General features: G+C 35.4%; 1 protein-coding gene across 2 annotated transcripts; it reads left to right on the top strand.

Moving 5' to 3' along the window:
• Positions 1-4,604: 4,604 nt before the first annotated feature.
• Positions 4,605-7,732, top strand: LOC148784974 (receptor-like protein 7). Of its 2 annotated transcripts, XM_088875267.1 has the most exons (2): positions 4,836-4,974; positions 5,052-7,726. In XM_088875267.1, the coding sequence occupies exon 2, from the start codon at positions 5,073-5,075 to the stop codon at positions 7,548-7,550; it is 2,478 nt and encodes an 825-aa protein (XP_088731393.1). In that variant the 5' UTR covers positions 4,836-4,974; positions 5,052-5,072; the 3' UTR covers positions 7,551-7,726. The 2 variants fall into 2 exon arrangements, with proteins under 2 accessions (XP_088731392.1, XP_088731393.1); XM_088875266.1 differs by having other exon boundaries at positions 4,605-7,732.
• Positions 7,733-20,279: the final 12,547 nt, after the last annotated feature.

The raw sequence follows: 20,279 nt of genomic DNA, 5'->3' as shown, positions 1-20,279 counted from the left end.
GTGTGGAAAGCGGGTACCAACCTGGAGAAGCACCTATGTTGCAAGTTGTGGTACGTTGTTATATAATATTACATGTTTTATTTTATATATATTTTTTAACAACACAAGACTGATTATTTTTCTACACTTTCCAGGCAAATGAGGTGAATGCCCTTGAAACTTTATGTCGATCTAGACCACCAAATATCGAAGGATATAGTCAATTGGTGGATATATTTGAACATGGGTTACATATTATCAAGGAGGCTATAACCCAACAACCACAACAAATGGCTTTTCCATCCGATGATGCTCCCACAACATCCCACAGGCAAAGAAGAAGTTCTAGCCGAATGTCAACTGGTTCAGTTGAACGTCATGATATTTGGGTGGATATAGCTGGTCCTTCTACAGTATATCCACCTCAAGATTATTACGTACCTCAACCGCCTCAAGATTATTATATGCCTCAACCATCTCAAGGTGATTGGTTTCAATCGACTCCATATATGTCAAATCAAACACAAGATTTTTCTCTTGACCTTGGTCTTGGTTTTAATCAACCATATACACAAGGATATAATATTTCACCAATTCCATTTCCATCATTTGGTGCATATCGTGACAATGTAGAGTCAAGTTCCGAAACATCAAGTCGGTTTGGTGGTGAAGAAAATGAGGCGCAAAATGAGTCAGTTCAAAATGTGGGCGAGGAAATAAGAAGATCTCGACGTCAACGCCACAGACGACATTGTGGAACGGGTGGACATTTTTTATATTTGTAATTGTATAATTTAACGTAATTTTTTACAATTGTACAAAATAAATAACTATTACATTTGTACCCTTAATTGTAATTTTTTAAGTTAATGCAATGTTAATTTTATTAATTTTGGATTTTAGTATGTTGTTAAAATTAATTATATATAAATTAAATTATATAAATATAATTTAAACGAAAAGAAAAAAGAAAATTCCCCAAGTCGGGATTCAGAATCCCGACTTGGGGAATTCTGCATTTTTTTTCCATTATTTAATGACGAGTCGCGATTTCACTCGTCATGTTTGTGTTATATATTTAAAAAAAATTATAATAAAATAATTTTTTTTTTATAATAAAAAAATAATTAACTCCCAAAATTGAGAATGACCCTATTTACTGGGACCAAAAGTGAAATTTTGCCATTAAATATTTTTTAATTTATCTCCCAATTTTTAGAATATTAAATAGGGGTTTCAAATTTTAGAACCTTATTAATAGAGATTAAACTTTGTGTTGAATGCCACCATCATTTTGAAGTTTTTTTTTATTTTTCTTTTTGTGTTTTCCTTCTATCATCTTGACCATCTTTTTGTTAGTACTGATAGATTGTTCATCGGTCATGTGACTTTGCCATTTAAAATAAATTTCAACTATGATCTATTCAAATCAAGGTTTTAAAATCCAAACCGGCTCCGATGGTCAGATCGTCTAAACACCAACCGGCCACAAAATGAACCAGTTGAATACAGAAAATCGGAGAAGCTAAAAAACAATTTTTTTCATGAAAATCGTTTGACCATAGTGTTCAACCGATGAATAGTACGATCTGATACTGGGTTGATTGAACCAGTCGGGTCAAGAATAAAGTGTAAATGCATGATACATCTTTAATTCCTCTTCTAACATGTGTATTTTTTCTTTTAAGTGCCTTATTAAGTTTAACTATTTTATGTTATTTTTAAATATAAAATCTCGATTTCTCTTCTGAGTTGAGTTTAGATATTCCTGTTAAATTATCTCTGATAATTTAGTGTATCTGATTTTTTGTTAAATTTGAAAATACATTATAATATTTCTTATATTTGAGCTTTGTAATTTTTTTTAATTTAATTTTATTATATTCTATATACTATTGGACTATTAATGTCAAAGAAAAACCCAGCAACTTTTTTTTAAAGATAGGGTGTTGAGTATATTAATATTTTTTATTTTTTTAAATATTAATAATTATTTATGATATAAATATGACGTCACTGGTTCAACTACAGTTGACCCAATGGTTGAACCAGTGACCCAAAACTCACTCAATTTTTTAAAAAATAAAATAAAATAAAATAAAACCTTACTTAATTTTGTTTACATTTCTAGTTTTCATTTATTTTGTCTTTTAATAATACCTATGTCACTCTCTTTTTATTTTTGGTGTGTTCATTCATAAAAGTTTTATTTTTAGATAATTTGTTGTTATAAATTTTCTTTGTGATGTAATCTTATCACGCAGTTTCTAATTTATAAGTTTTAGTCACCATCTCTATTATATAATATAATACTCAAACATAAGTTGAGTTTTTTGTTTTAATTTTGACATAGAGCTTTGATTTTTATTTTCATTTTTGTTGTCTATAGCAGTTCTTATTGAATTTGTATTTAATTAATAACATGCATTTTCAACAATCTTAATTATCGACTTTTAATTGTTTAATATATTTTTTTAATACACACGCAGATATGTGTACAGTAGCTCACATCATTATTATTTTGTACTTTTACGAAACGTTATAATTTCGCTCCATGATCGATTTGTATCTAGCTTTTTCACTAAATTTGTAGTAGTCCAAATCAATGTCGTCCTTTTAGCACAACATGCAACAATTCTTATACGCATCAATCTTCTCAACAGGTAATCCCAAGTCTCTTATCAATTTCTTCGTACTATAGTAATCATGGGGTAGGGTATGGTCGTGCAGCAATATATGATCAGCCTACTATGATATTTGATCATATGTATGCTAAGAAATATTGCCCTTGACTTTGATATTCACCAACTAGCTACTGTCCCCAATTGAGATTGGGTGCAGCTGTTCCACAACGGCTACTCGGTAGCATGCACTATATCGTGAAACCGATTTGCCAGCCCAAATACATAATCATAGGGCCCCTCACCGTAATATAAACTAGGCCCTGCATCAGTAAGACATGACCTCGTGCCATCATCAAGCACACCATCCTGGCTATAGTTAGAAAACCAGACAACCGGCCCGACGGCATAAAAAACTATCCTTTGCGCCCAATTCATATGTGCTGCATCACCCCAAGGCGTACTCGTCCTTAACATAACATGAGAAACAAGAGTTTGCTCCTCCCACAACGGGGCTGTCGTGACGGCCTTAAAATATTCCTGCACCTTCTCCACGCCATGAGAAGTCCAATTATAATATTCTGGCATAAACCTTTCATAAACAGATCAAAATTCACCTCGCCCGTGGTTTTGAAAACTTAATTTTTGCACTTCCGACAATGACACTTAATTTTCTCACCAGCCATATATGGATGTTGAGACTTCGCTCATTCTATATATATCGCAACACCATTCTAAAACTCCAGATATTTGTTAGCCATTGTAGGGAGTATTATTGGGTTGTCATTAATTTTAGGAAGGTATTTGTAATTTTTTAAATAATTATTTTATTTATAATTATAACAAATTTTAGATGAGCACGTTGCAATTTACCCAATTAAACTTAAAAAAAAAAAAGAAGTGAAAGAAGAAAAAGAAAAATAAGTACTCAAATTAATTTATTGTTACTTGTCAATTGTGTTATGAAGACTAATATTCGATAGTCCAAAATCTCTAAAATCTTAATCAAGATGGAGTGTTAGAAGGGTAAGAAAATGGGCACATGAAACATATTGACTTGACTTAATTGGTCCCAACCTAAGTCAAGCCATAAAAGACTCTCATTATCAGGTTTGTTTTTTAAATTCCTGACATAATTAATTTCATATTATAAAAGATTTTAATTTTTTTTATTTGGAACCTATTTTATAAAATATTAATTAATTTTAAATCATTTAGTATGGAATTATTTAAATTTCTTCGTTTAAATCTATTCATTCAATACACAGCATCATTAAGGTTTGTTCCCGTCTAATCCTTCATTAATCCAAATTAATATAAAAAAATTTGATGAATTTTAACTAACAGAGAGATTTATTTGTTAAACAAAAACAAACTTCAAGAGGATAGGATCTGTAAAAAGAAACAAAATGCAGATAAAAGTTAAATTGGATAATGTTTGGAGAACAATCACGTTAAAAATAAACTTAATTGATGATTGTTTTGGTGCTACGTATTAAAAAGATACTATCTTTTACTATTTAGTTTACTTATTGTTTGTGACTAATAATTATTTTTTTCACAAAAAAATCCATAAATTTTATTTTAATTAGTATATTTCATATTTTAAAAGATTTTTTAAAATATTTGTTACTTAATTTTTATATTGTAAAAGTATGAATACTTTAAAATACTTATATTTTTTTAATTCTTTCGTATAGCCTATTATAATTTTCTCATAAAATATAAATTATTGAATCCTATATATTAATAAATAAGTACCTTTCAATTGTGCGTGATGACTGATATTCAATGGTCCGAAATCTCTAAATCAAAATGGAGTGTAAAAAGGTTAAGAAAATGGGTAGATGAAGAATATTGACTTGACTTAATTATTGGTCCCAAGTTCAGTCAAGGTATGTGATTAGCATGAAAGAATGCCATACAAAGACTTTGAAAGTCGTCGGCGTGTAAGAAAAATGGAAGTTAATTTAAAGTCACCTGCCACTGACTCATATTGGTGCAGCCTCCTTCACTATGGGAATTTCTTTGTATTCTCAATGTTTCTTCTGCTTCATCTGCATACTTTCAATATTTTGCATAACTAATTATTTTCTTCAAAATGCTTACAGCCAATGCCTGCAGGATCAGAGAAGTTTGTTGCTTCAACTGAGGAATGATCTTATATTCAATAGCACTCGATCACGAAAACTGGTGCTTTGGAATCAGACTCAAGATTGTTGCAACTGGGACGGTGTGGAATGTGATGGTGCCGGGCGTGTGATCAGTTTGAAGCTCGATGGGGAGGGAATTTCGGGAGGGATTCATAATACTTCAAGTCTTTCTGCCCTTGGGTACCTAGAGAAGCTAAACTTGGCTGAGAATTACTTTAGAGGTCAGATTCCAGGTGGAATTCTCAACCTTAAACATTTGACGCATTTGAGTTTATCAGGTGCTGGTTTTGGTGGACAGGTTCCAATTGAAGTTTCACTAATGAGGAGATTGGTCACTCTCGATCTCTCATATAACGGTCTAGAAATTGAGAATCCGAATTTGAAGATGCTTCTTCAGAATCTAACCAGGCTAAGAGGGCTTTATCTCGATAGCGTGCAGATGTCGTCAGCAGTTCTTAATTTCTTCGCTAACTTCTCACATCTGACTACCTTGTCTCTCAGTGGATGTGATTTAAGAGGCTCATTCCCTGATATGATCTTCCAATTACCTACCCTAGAGAATCTTGATTTATCCTACAATCAGTTACTCACTGGCTCCATACCACAATTTCATCGAAATACATCTCTTAGGACTATGTTGCTTCCAATGACAAACTTCTCAGGCCCATTACCAAATTCTATTGGTAATCTTAGCATGTTATCCGAGATAGATATGCGCAACTGTAGCTTCACTGGACTTATTCCATCCACGATTTCTACCCTAACTGGGCTAACTTATGTGGACTTATCCGAGAACTTCTTCACCGGTTCAATCCCATCATTTTACATGTCCAAGAACCTTCAACTAGTAGACCTTAGTGATAATTCACTTAGTGGGAGCATCCCCAAGTCTCTCTTTGGTCTTCCTTCACTACAAATACTTAGACTTTCCAACAACCAGTTAAGTGGTCGAGTCTATGAATTTTCAACTTTACATTTTCCTCACATAGTTGAGCTAGATTTAAGCATTAATAAACTGGAAGGGCAAATTCCCAAGTCATTTTTCACACTAGAAAGGCTTAAAATTCTTCAACTTTCTCACAACTTCTTCTATGGCACAGTTCAACTAGAAAAGTTGCAAAGGCTACGTAATCTTATGGAGCTAGACCTTTCTTACAACAATTTATCTATTGACACAAGCATCACTAATACAAATTTGTCAATGTTTCCCCAGCTATTCTCGTTATCCCTAGCTTCTTGCAACCTACATAATTTTCCTGATCTTACAAACCAACATAGTCTGGGGTTGTTGGACCTCTCAAACAACCGGATAATTGGGGAAGTACCAAATTGGATCTGGAAAATTGGAACACTTGAATTTTTGGATCTTTCTTCTAATCTCTTGGTTATTCTGCAGAAGCCATACCACTTTCCTAGTTCACTTTTCTATCTGGACTTACACTCAAACCTACTTCAGGGGGAGTTGCCTCCTCTACCCCAATATGCTGAAATTATAGATTACTCCAATAACAAGTTTGAAAAGTCCATTCCACTTAGCATTGGAGACTCCATTACCAATCTTGGTTACTTGTCTCTTGCAAACAATAGCCTAAGTGAAGCTATTCCGACATCCTTTTGCAATGCTACTCAACTTGAAGTTCTAGACTTGTCCTCCAATAAATTGAGCGGGAGCATACCGCCTTGTTTGGTGGAAAAAGTTGAGCAACTTGCGGTGTTGAAACTTGGGGGGAACAACATCAATGGTCATATACCGGATACATTTTCTGTCAATTGTAGTCTAGAAATTTTGGATATGAGTCAGAACTATTTAGAAGGGAGGCTCCCAGTGTCCCTAGCCAATTGCAAATCATTACAGATCTTGGATGTCGGAAACAACAACATCGATGATGGTTTCCCATGCATGCTGCCATCTAGCTTGCGTGTCCTCGTCTTGCGCTCCAACAAATTCCATGGACAAGTGAGATGTAGCAGAAGGTGGACAAATCTCCAAATCATTGATATAGCGTCTAACAATTTCACTGGTTATCTATACACAAAGAGCTTCTCGGGATTGATGCTAGAAAAGGATGCACGCCTGGAAAGTGACTACATTCACTTCAACACACGATTTGCATATGCTGGGGGATACTACCAGGGCACAGTGAAAGTAATCGTCAAAGGAGTGGAACTGGAGTTGGTGAAGATTTTGACAATCTTTACAGCCATTGATTTCTCTTGCAATAATTTCCAAGGGGAGATACCAGATGCAATTGGTGATCTTAGATCTCTTCACATTCTCAACTTATCCCACAATACTTTCATGGGAACAATTCCAAAATCACTGGGCAAGTTGACGTATATTGAGTCAGTCGACCTCTCAACCAACCAGCTAACAGGGGAAATACCAAAAGAGCTTACACGCCTCACATTCCTTGCAGTCTTGAATCTATCCCACAATCAGTTGATCGGGCCAATCCCAAGTGGCCCTCAGTTTCAAACATTTTCAACAGATTCCTTCCAAGGAAACATAGGACTATGTGGTTTCCCTCTCAACATAAGTTGCAGGCATGCAGGGGAAGAAGACAACGTGCCACCACCTAATCCACATCAAGAGGACGAGGCCATCAATTGGGATTATGTATCTGTTGCACTTGGGTATGTTGTTGGCTTAGGAAGCATTCTCTGGCTGCTTTTCTTTAGTCAAAGCTTCAGACACAAGTTCAATGATCAGACTGAGCAAGCTTTTCAAAAGATATTTAACGCCAAAAACAGGAGAAAAGGACATAGAGGAAGAACAAATAGAAGACGCCATTGCTGAAACTATACAACAGAGTAAGGAAAATAGCCATAAATGCTATGTAAGATATTCATGCAATGAATGAAAAAGGAGATTTTTCCTGAGTATATTTTCTTAGATTACTGAATTTTTATGTTAAAATCAAGGTAAGTGATTAGCAGTAATCAACCAAAATGCCATAAATCATTATTTTGAAAAAAGGGTGGTTTCTATTGATGCTCTAAATCATTATTTGTGGCTCTAATGTTTCTTTTCTTGCAAAAAGAGTGCATATAGGAAATTGGATGTAGACATTTGTAAGATATTTATTCCTTCCTTGTAAAATGATGGCTAATTGCAATTACAAACGTTAGAATCTCATACAAATAATACATTTAATATCAAGGGTAAATTACAATCAACTCTCCTAACATTTGATACAGTTACGAATATTACATCGTTGTTTGAAAATTTATAAATATCTGTATGAACTTGTTAACTTTGCCTTGTTGTATTTTATTTTTTTTTTAAAAATTCAAAGTGTGTAAAAAAAATCGAACGGGATAGATGAAAAAATTATAAAAATGCTATCCACTTAGTTCATAAAAAAATTAAAAAGTGACTAGAATTTAAAGCTATTTCTTGATTGAATTTGCTATCAGTTTAAGTTAAAATGAAATAATAAAAGTATTATAATCAAGTATTTTTCAAAAACAAAAATATTTTAATAACTAGATGCAAAAAAGTAAGTGATCAACTCCCCATCGTTTAAAAAATTACAAATGCCTTATAAAATTAACGATCATCTAACAAATAGTCCCTACAAATAGATTGTTATGAGGCGATATTTTTAGCCATTGTAGGGAGTATTTGTTGGGCGGTCATTAATTTTAGAAGGGTATTTGTAATATTTCAAATAACAATTTTATTCATAATTATAACAAATTTTAGATGAGCACGTTGCACTTTACCCAATTAACCTTAAAAAAAGAAGAAAAAGAAAAATAAGAAATCAAATTAATTTATTGTTACTAAAATTCAATAGTCCAAAATCTCTAAAATCATAAAAGACCTGGCTGGAGATTTTTAATTGGTTCCAACCTATGTCAAGTCATAAAAGACCTCTCACTATCAGGTTTGTTTTTTAAATTGCTTTCATAATTAATTTCATATTATAAAAGATTTTTAATGTGAAATTAATACTGAATCATATACTTGACTTAATAATTATTGGTACACGCAGCATATTGACTTGACTTAATTTCATATTGACTCAGTCAAGCCGAAAGAGACTCTCATTATTATGTTTTTTTTTTTTTTTGTTTGTTTATATATATAACTTTATATGAGAGCATAGTTCTTTTTTATCCTATTAAAAAAAAGATTGTTAAGAAATATGGCCCAATGACCAATCTTGGTAGGCCCATTCGGATAAAAGCCAAAGAACCACCTGGATGCCCACACATGAGATCAGCCCATTAACCAGGTAAACCCGACCCAACTTAGCCTCGGTTATATTGCTGCCCTAAACTCTTATTTCCTCATTTCCCCTTCTCTCTTGCGCCGACACCAGCCTCTCCTTTTCTCTCTCTCGGTTTCTATCTTCAGCAATGGATTCTCCCTTGCTTCTTCATCGCCTAAACCAGTGGTGGCTTTCCTTAGCCAATCAATGGCTAAATGGAAAGCCACCTTAGACTTACCTTCGATGGTTCTCTTCCACGGCTATAAACAGAGATTTCTTCTCGTTTGCTAAGTACCGAAAAAATACTGAAACCTACCTTCTTCTTCTCTAGTAAATATCGTTCTCTGTGAACTCTCTTTGTGGAATCTGTGTGACCAAAAAGCCATAGATCTTTGTGATCTTCTGGGCGTGAACCTGTTGTGGAGTAACCGTGGTTCTTGTGGCCGGTCATTTGTGTAGTCTCGGTGACTAACGGAAACCTTAGAAGAAGTGGTGAATCTGACAGCATTCTGAGCCGTCTTCAACTTCATAAGTGTTTTAATTTCAGTATTATATTTGTCATTTATATATCTTGGTATGTATTAAGGAGTTTTGTACTCCATATATATTTTCTGTAATAGTTGGCTAGTACTTCTCGTTGTGAAAGAGATATCACTGAGGGTTTCACCCTACAGTGGTATCAGAGCCGTCTCTGATCCGAAAAGTTTCCGGTGGTGGTAACATCCGAAACCCCTCCTCGTTATTTTTCTGTTGATATATTCTGCTGATAACTATCTCTTGATATCTCGCTCTATATTACGGTTGAATTAGTTCTGTTTCTATTTTACCGCGGTTATCACCCCCTAATATCCCTCTTGGCCGGACCCTCGAGGTCGTCGGGTATCTGGACGGGACTTAGGCTGGTGAGCCTCGGTTCCTACTATTTTGGTTCAATATTGCAGACTGTTACTTTGTGTTAATCTGCTGCGATTTCTTAAATACGTGTGATATCTCTTAATCTGTGTGATTTTCTCATAACACTGATCTGTGTGATCTTCATAAGAAACTGTTGGTATACATTCTGGAGTGATTTCTGCCTTTTATCACCTGTTGATAATAACTGTGATCTTTGTGATCCCATATTCTCTGTGAACTGCTACGCCTTAGTTCTTTATTACTGGTTATTTTGGCCTGATTCGTCTGCTGAAATTTCTGTTTCTTTGTGACTCCCTGATCCTATAAACTGTTGTCTGCCTTATCTGTTGAGAATTCCTGTTTTTGTTAAATCACTAAAAAGGGTACAGTTTTCTGAAACTCACTTAAAATCCTTTTAAAATGGCCGGATATAACCTACAACCTTTCGATGGAAAAACTGATTTTTCGATTTGGCAACAAAAAATGAAGGGAATTTTGATACAACAAAGAGTTTTCAAGGCCATTGACGGAAACTATTTAGAAAACGTTTCGGAAGAAAAAATTCAAGAAAATGATGAATTTGCTTACTCCTCAATCATTTTGAATTTATCTGACACGGTTTTACGAAAAGTGGGCAAACAAAATTCTTCCAAAGATTTATGGAACAAACTTGAGGAGCTATATACTGAGACTTCGTTGCCGAGTAAATTGTTTTTATTGGAAAAAATTTTTAAGTATAAACTTGACTTGTCTAAAAACATTGATGAAAACTTGGATGATTTTACAAAACTAATACAAGACATTAAGCTCACCGGTGACAAAAACATTGATGAATATTCCCCTATTATTTTGCTGAATGCTATTCCTGAATCGTACTCTGATGTTAAATCTGCTATTAAGTATGGTAGAGATTCTGTTAATCTTGAAACTGTTGTGAACGGACTTAAGAGTAAGGAAATGGACCTTAGGGCTAATAAACCTAGTCAAAACCAACATGAAGTGAATTCGGTTAGGGGAAGACCTAAGTTTAAAAACTCTAGATATAATAGAAGCAAAAGTAGAAGTAAGAGTAGAAATGGATATCGGAATAAGTCTAGACCTAGAGAGAACTTTAATGATGACAAAACTAGAGAAAGGCGTTGTTATAACTGTGGAATAAAAGGTCACTACATTAAGGATTGTAGAAAACCTAGAAAGGATAATCGAGATAGATATGAGGAAAAAGAGAAGGTTAATAATGTGTCTGATGAGAATAATGGCGAAGTCTTTGTTGTGTGCGAAGCAAACTCTGTGAATTCTTTTGACATGCATGAATGGTTGATTGATTCTGGTTGCACATTTCATATGAGTCCTTTCAAAGATATCTTCACTAATCTGCGTTATGAGCATGCTGGTTTTGTTTCTATGGCTAATGAGAAAAGATGTGAAATTGAAGGTCTTGGTGACATTTCTATGTGTTTTAAAGATGGCTATAAAATGACTTTGAAAAACGTGAGATATGTTCCTGATTTGAGTCATAATCTTATTTCTTGTGCCGCTTTAGAAGAAGATGGACTAGAGGGTAGGTGGGGCAAAGGCCTCATGAAAATCATGAAGGGTTCATTGGTTGTTTTTAAAGCTGAACGTAAGCGTAATCTTTACATATGCACTGTTTCTTATGACTATCTTGCTGCTTCTGTCTCTGAATGTGACTCTACTACTCTATGGCATAAGAGACTTGGTCATATTAGTCAAAAAGGTCTTGATTTTTTGAGAAAAGATGGCATTTTGAATGAGAACATTAAAAAATTGGATTTCTGTGATGATTGTGTGCTTGGTAAACATCATAAAGTACATTTCCCTGCTTCACCTTCCCCAAATCCCTCCATGTCTACTTGCATTCTTGATTACGTGCATGTTGATGTATGGGGACCTTCGAATGTACCTACTCATGGTGGTAATCGATATTTCTTATCTATTATTGATAATTTTTCTAGAAAAGTTTTCGTCTTCTTAATGAAGCACAAATCTGAAGTGTTTGAAAAGTTTGAAAAATGGAAAATTTTAGTTGAAAACCAAACTGGAAAAAAGTTAAAATCTCTTCGTACTGATAATGGTTTGGAATTTTGTAATCAAAGCTTTTCTGAAATGTGTGAAAAACATGGCATAAAAAGGCATAAAACAAACCCTTATACCCCTCAACAAAATGGAGTTGCTGAAAGAATGAATCGAACATTGCTTGATAAAGCTAGATGTTTACTTGTAAGTTCTGGTTTACCAAAAACATTTTGGGGTGAGGCTGTTCTTACTGCTGCACATTTGATTAATATGTCTCCTTCTGTGCCACTTCTTGGAAAAACCCCTGAACATGCTTGGAATGGTAGAATTCCTGATTTATCTGCATTACGTGTTTTTGGATGTGCTGCATTCGTTCATCAATCTGTTGATAAATTAGAACCTAGGGCCATAAAATGTGTTTTTATTGGTTATCCTATGGGGGTTAAGGGGTATCGCCTTTGGGTACGTAGTAAACCCGGATTTAAGGTTCTAATAAGTAGAGACGTAACATTCAATGAAAACGAAATGCCTTGCTTGGAAAAAACCCAAACCTTAGAAAAAGAGAAAACCTTTAATAAGGTGGAGAACAATCTAGGGGATAACCAACAGGAGGGAGAATTAGAAAACACATTAGAAACTGAATCTGAAATTGAAAATGAGACTGAAAATTCTGAACAAAACCCATTAGAAAACTACCAACTTGCTAGGGACAGAAATAGAAGACAAATTAGGGTTCCAATAAAACTTAGAGACTTTGAGACTGCCCTAAATATTGAGATGACTGAACCTACTAGCATAGAAGAGGCTATGAAATCCAAACAGTGGCTTAGTGCTATGAACGAAGAAATGAAGTCATTAAAAGAAAATAAAACATGGGTCTTAGTTCCAAAACCAAAAAATGCCTCTATAGTAGATTGCAAGTGGATTTATAAAATAAAGCAAGAAAATCCTATTAAATTCAAGGCTAGGTTGGTAGCCAAGGGTTTCACGCAATACAACGAAATTTTTTCTCCTGTCGTGAAGTACACAACTGTTCGTATTATCCTTGCTCTCACTGCACACTACAATTGGGAACTTAAGCAAATGGATGTTAAAACTGCTTTCCTACATGGTGATTTGGATGAGAATATTTATATGTGCCAACCTGCTGGTTTTGTTGATGAATCCAAGCCTGATTTTGTGTGCTTATTGAAAAAATCTTTATATGGCTTAAAACAATCACCTAGACAGTGGAATAAGAAATTTGACTCATTCATGCATTCCTTGAATTTCAATAGAAGTCATTATGATCACTGTCTTTATTTTAAGCATGTGCATGATTCACCCATCTTTCTTGTTCTTTATGTTGACGACATGCTTATTGCTAGCCCAAATTCTCAACTCATTAGTGATTTACAGAAACAGCTTTGTAATGTTTTTGAAATGAAAGACCTCGGAAATACAAGGCAAATTCTTGGCATGAACATCTCTAGAGATAGAGAAAAATCTTCTATTCTCTTAAACCAAAAGTCCTACATCTCATCTGTTTTGAAAAAGTTTTCCATGGAAAATGCAAAACCTGTTTCCATACCCCTAGCTGCACATTTTCAACTTTCAAAAGACCAATCTCCCAAAACAGATTCTGAAAAAGCCAAGATGGATAAAATTCCCTATTCAAATGTCATTGGCTCCATCATGTATCTAATGGTATGCACACGACCTGATATTGCATATGCAATTAGCTGTCTTAGTAGATACATGTCAAACCCCGGTACACCTCATTGGGAAGCTCTGAAGTATTTGCTTAGATATTTACGTGGCACTATTGATATTGGCATTACTTTTTCTAGAAATTCTGATTATATTCAACTTGTTGGATTTGTTGACTCAAATTATGCAAATGATCGTGATAGCCGTAAGTCCACCACTTCTTATGTGTTTACTTTATGCGGTGCATGCATTAGTTGGAAATCCCAACTACAACACATAGTTGCCTTATCTACCACCGAAGCAGAATACATTGCTACAACGGAAGCTTTCAAAGAAGCCATCTGGCTTGATGGTCTTATAAAAGAAATTAGGTTTTCAAAAGAAAGATTGGTTGTCTTTTCGGACAGTCAGTCCTCGATTCAACTTTTCAAAAATCCTGTTTTTCATGATCGCACAAAACATATAGATGTTAGATTTCATTTCATTCGTGACATTGTTGCTAAGGATGTCATAAAATTGGAGAAAATCAAGACCGAGGAAAACCCCGCTGATATGGGGACCAAAAGCCTCCCAGTAGAAAAGTTTACCACCTGTTTAAAAATCTTGAAATTAATCCCTGACTAATTTCTCTGTTGGACTAAGTTGTTTTTGCAGGTACCAGCTGGGAGGGCGTCAAGGCTATGATGATGATTGTCAGATTCACTATACTCCGGACCAAGTTCCTTTCCTTTGGTTCATTGGTCCAAGGTGGAGTATGTTAAGAAATATGGCCCAATGACCAATCTTGGTAGGCCCATTCGGATAAAAGCCAAAGAACCACCTGGATGCCCACACATGAGATCAGCCCATTAACCAGGTAAACCCGACCCAACTCAGCCTCGGTTATATTGCTGCCCTAAACTCTTATTTCCTCATTTCCCCTTCTCTCTTGCGCCGACACCAGCCTCTCCTTTTCTCTCTCTCGGTTTCTATCTTCAGCAATGGATTCTCCCTTGCTTCTTCATCGCCTAAACCAGTGGTGGCTTTCCTTAGCCAATCAATGGCTAAATGGAAAGCCACCTTAGACTTACCTTCGATGGTTCTCTTCCACGGCTATAAACAGAGATTTCTTCTCGTTTGCTAAGTACCGAAAAAATACTGAAACCTACCTTCTTCTTCTCTAGTAAATATCGTTCTCTGTGAACTCTCTTTGTGGAATCTGTGTGACCAAAAAGCCATAGATCTTTGTGATCTTCTGGGCGTGAACCTGTTGTGGAGTAACCGTGGTTCTTGTGGCCGGTCATTTGTGTAGTCTCGGTGACTAACGGAAACCTTAGAAGAAGTGGTGAATCTGACAGCATTCTGAGCCGTCTTCAACTTCATAAGTGTTTTAATTTCAGTATTATATTTGTCATTTATATATCTTGGTATGTATTAAGGAGTTCTGTACTCCATATATATTTTCTGTAATAGTTGGCTAGTACTTCTCGTTGTGAAAGAGATATCACTGAGGGTTTCACACTACAAAGATCATTTTTATTTTTGGTACCACAATTATTGTGAGTGTCGCTTTTGGAACCATAAAATAAAACACGTCTTTTTGATCCCAAGTTAACGGCCGAGGCCATGTGACAGTTTCAAACAAAACTATGGAAAGAATCATGCGACAAGACTCCAACCTCAGCCTATATAATGGATTTAGGATTGGAGGAATTGGGAAAGTTCTGAACCACATAGGTATGAACCAAATGAAGCATCACATAATCTACAAAGTAAGTTCAGGTGAGTTTGTTATATCTATGAAACTTACTGGTAATGTGATTGAAATGCAACAAATTTCTAAAGAAAAAATTCTTGAAGAATTAAGTAAGCTTAGAGAAGAAGTAGCTGTTACTATGAAATGGATCCACATAGGAACTATTAAAGTAGTAATAAAAACAACTCTTAAGGAAGAAATTGATTCAAAAATACATTTATCTATAATCGACATAAGAATCAATAATGTAAGAGATGACTGTCTTGGAACAATGATAGGTAATATGTATGTAGAAAAATTAATGTTCGACATTCATTCTAGGATTGCATACAAGCTAGCAGACCAAGATTTCAATAGAGTCTTAATCCTTCATTAAGATTTTAAAAGGAAAGATCTACTGAAAGAAGGTAATAGACTATATTCTACAACTCATACAATAGCTTACGCCATTTCTGATACACATAATTCAGATTTTTTTCTTAAAAAAGAGTATATTCAGATTCCTAAAATTTTCAAGAAATTTGTTAAGGTTATGACACCAGATCCGGTTAGGATACCTAGAAAGGTGGTGTCGACATTGTTCTAAAAAATCACTTAGTTTTAGATCGAACACATAGCTCTACGACTAAGTTTAGTAGTAGAATAAACTTTTTGAAAGATAAGATCATATGCTACAAAGGAAAGGAGAGAGAGTTATTAAAAGTAGTAGTTCCTCAAGAGATTAGGGTGGATAACGTAAAACTTAGATGCCGCGAAGGATGGAAAGAAATACAAGTTATATTTGACATCACTATGAAAAAAAGCTTTTTCCCTTGTGATGACTTATATCATTTGCTGCAACCTGGTGTGGGTAGATATGAAGGTATGTTAGAAAATACATAATAATCTTTCTTATATTTGAGCTTTTTAAGTTTGTTTTTAATTTAATTTTATTATATTCTAAATACTATCGGACTATTAATGTCAAAGAAAAACAACCAATTTTTTTTAAAGATTGGTTGTTGAGTATATTAATATTATTTATTATTTATTATTTTTTAAATATTAATAATTATTTATGATATAAATATGACGTCACTAGTTCGACTACAGTTGATCCAATGGTTGAACCAGTGACTCGTAACCCACTTAATTTTTCAAAAAATAAAATAAAACCTCACTTAATTTTGTTTATATTTATAGTTTTCATTTATTTTGCCTTTTAATAATACCTATGGCACCAAATGTTATGCCCTTAATCTGTTCGACGAAACTAGAGTAATCGACGACAAGATTCGCCGGAAGAGATAATGAAATTGGACTGTCAGGGAAATTAATTTCTGTTTTCAATTTGATTTCTCTGTTCATTCTCCCCCAATTCTCACCATAACTACATATTGTTAAATCTCACAGCAAGGGATCTCTCTACACGTGTTTGTCATCCCAATTGCTTAAGTACTCCAAGATCACTTTCTGAATATTCTCCTTTCCTTCCACAACTGTGATACCAGCATGGCGGTCAGAAATAAGGCAGATACCCCATTGCCCTCGTATAATGTGTCTGCTCAATTGTCTAAGAAACCACTTCCAAGATAAAAGTGATTCTTCATCGACAATTGCAAAAGCAAGAGGAAGTACCTATTGATTTCCATCCATCGCAGCAGCAATCAACATCTTGTGCTTGTACTTTGTGTATAGATGGGTCCCATCTACACTGATAAGGTTGCGACAGTGTTGGAACCCTTCAATACACGGCTTGAACGCCCAGAATACGTACCCTATCACATATGCACCGGTTGATGTGTCGTGGGCTTTATGTTGCCATTCAACAATCGTTTCTGGATTATATTTTTGGAGAGCTCCCAAGTATTTGGGTAGCTTTTGAACGGAGCTCTCCCATGTGCCATAAACCATCTCGCGTGCCATTTTCAAACTGTACCATGCCTTTTGATATGCTATATCGTATCCGGTATGGTCTTTCACAGTCTGGATGACATGCTTGATTCCGTACGATGGGTTGCATTTTACATGTCCTAACAATAAAGAAGCAACATATACTCTATCTAAATTACCGTGTTCGAGGGACATTTGATTCAATATACATGTATGGTCCCCTCCGTATTTTGTTATTGTCCACCTTCCCATTTTTGGTTTGTAAATGCTCGCAGCTCCCATCTACACCGCATAGCTGAAAAAAATAAACACGAATCAGTCGAATAATTTTGTTTGCTTAGACATATACGACAAAAATATATATATATATACCTTCGGTGGTATGCCTACACAATACTTTCCACTTGGTCTTTGAACTCTCAGGTACCAATACTCGCGTCGGGCATATCGTATTGAGTGATCTTTCACTGCCTCGATTAAAGCTTCTTTATTTTTGAAAAGCATTCCCACATCAAGTCTGCCTTCCTTTTTGTCATAAAATTTTGCATACCTTAAGTTCGGTACATCAATGGAATCCACTGGTACCTCCGAGAATGTTTGTTCGAAAAATGGTATGGAGCGATAAAATGTTTCCTGAGAAGTTCGTTGTGGCGTAATATATAAATATATATAATAGATATATAATATACATATATAATATATAATAATATATAATATATAATATATTATATATACATATAATATATTTTTTATATATAATAATATATAATAATATATTATATGTATATATACATATATATATATATATTAAAGGGGGCTGGCCGCGCGGGCCAGCCCTCATTAAAGGAGGGTTGGCAGCGCCAGCCTTTGACCAAGGCTGGCGCTACCAACCCTTGATTAAGGCTGGCCGTGAATCAAGGTAAGGCTGGCGCTGCCAGCCATTGATTAAGGCTGGCCGTTAATTTTTTTAAAAATTTTTAAAATCAAATTTTTCTCCCACCCTCATCCACCATTATAAATTGGACGGATGAAGGGTGGTGGAAACTCACTTCATCCACCAGCATAAATTTTCACGGCCCAACATAAACTCACTTCATCCACCATCAATTTTCACCAGCATAAACTCACTTCATCCACCATCAATTTTTTTTCATACAAATGGATAGACGATCAGTTTACGATCCTCGTGATAGTACTGTATTATCTCAACAAGCCCAACATAGGTCCGACGATATTCCAGAAGGTGACCTAGACGCCGTACTAATTTCACGGCGTGCGGATGGTAACTTTTGGAGCTACTTTAACCAAAATAATATGTCCGAGCGTGTACAAGAAATCCTACACCAAATAGGATTTTACGGAGTTTACAGGTGCGGACGCCTTCAATTAAATCAACACCTCATCACTGCATTAGTGGAGAGATGGCGATCGGAGACGCACACTTTTCATTTGCGTGTAGGGGAAGCCACAATTACCATACAAGATGTACAAATAAATTGGGCACTCCCAATAGACGGCGAGCCGGTGACTGGAATTGATTTCGACCGCACAACACAACAATGGCAAGAATATTGCCTTACTTACATAGGCTTTAGCCCGAATGCAAATGTATTGAAGGGCTCGAGATTACAGACATCGGCAATTACATCTCATTTGGCGGCGGTCGAAATCACTTATAATACTCCCCAGGCTGTCGTCGTCCAGTACGCACGTGCCGTTGCATTACTTTTATTTGGGGGATTGATGTGCCCAGATTCCTCAGGTAACTATGTCTCATTACTATATCTTTCAAAATTAGAAGATATAGAAACTGCGAGGAACTATAGTTGGGGGAGTGCGGTGCTGGCATTTTTATATCGCGAATTGTGCAATGCCAGCACAAAAGGCAAAGCGGCAATTGGTGGAGCGCTGCAATTGCTACAGGTAAAATTGACTTAAAAAGTCTTACACATTTTTTTTGTTTTTTGCTATTGATATTCATGCATAACACATATTTGTATTGTTCGTGTAGATTTGGGTGTGGTCACGGATTACGCCACTTTGTCCTGGACTTGGTGCCCAACGACTATTTATGGGCCAAGTGCAAATGGACAACAATCGCTGGCTCCCAGCAGCACCATATGTTGCTACTTGGAATTGTCAGTACACTTTTACCACTACAGTTCGGGGAACTGTACGAGTCATACGAGAAATTTTGGATGAGATGCAGGCGGATCAGGTAACTTAATTTTAATATTATTCGTATATTTATACCGTGAATTAAATTCGTATTAATTTACATCTTTGTTTTTATTACAGTTCATATGGCAGCCGTATGACATGGACTCGGATGTCATTATGGCTTACGCCGATGAACTGAACTCCCAGTTGTGGAGGTTATCCGTTCCGTTGATATTCTACGCAATAGTTGAAATGCATCGTCCCGAACGAATTGTTCGCCAATTCGGGATGAGGCAGAATGTACCAGAATCGACGGATACCCGTGATATGAGCCTCCATCAGATTTCCTGTAAAAATCACGCGGGCGCAGATTGGTCCCTGCAACACATATAATATATCACTAGATGGCAAAGACGATATGACACGGTTGTACATAGGCCACTCATTTCCAATAGAAGGGAAACAAAACGAGGTTATTGGGAGTGGTACTACAACATAACAAGAAATTTTGTGTCGTCATCTACTGATAGACGTGTGGAAAGCGGGTACCAACCTGGAGAAGCACCTATGTTGCAAGTTGTGGTACGTTGTTATATAATATTACATGTTTTATTTTATATATATTTTTTAACAACACAAGACTGATTATTTTTCTACACTTTCCAGGCAAATGAGGTGAATGCCCTTGAAACTTTATATCGATCTAGACCACCAAATATCGAAGGATATAGTCAATTGGTGGATATATTTGAACATGGGTTACATATTATCAAGGAGGCTATAACCCAACAACCACAACAAATGGCTTCTCCATCCGATGATGCTCCCACAACATCCCACAGGCAAAGAAGAAGTTCTAGCCGAATGTCAACTGGTTCAGTTGAACGTCATGATATTTGGGTGGATATAGCTGGTCCTTCTA

This window comes from Sesamum indicum, linkage group LG11, assembly GCF_026168435.1.
Source record: "Sesamum indicum cultivar Baizhima isolate 11 linkage group LG11, ASM2616843v1, whole genome shotgun sequence".
In the NCBI taxonomy this organism is placed as follows: domain Eukaryota; kingdom Viridiplantae; phylum Streptophyta; class Magnoliopsida; order Lamiales; family Pedaliaceae; genus Sesamum; species Sesamum indicum.
This window is presented reverse-complemented; position numbering and strand designations above follow the sequence as displayed.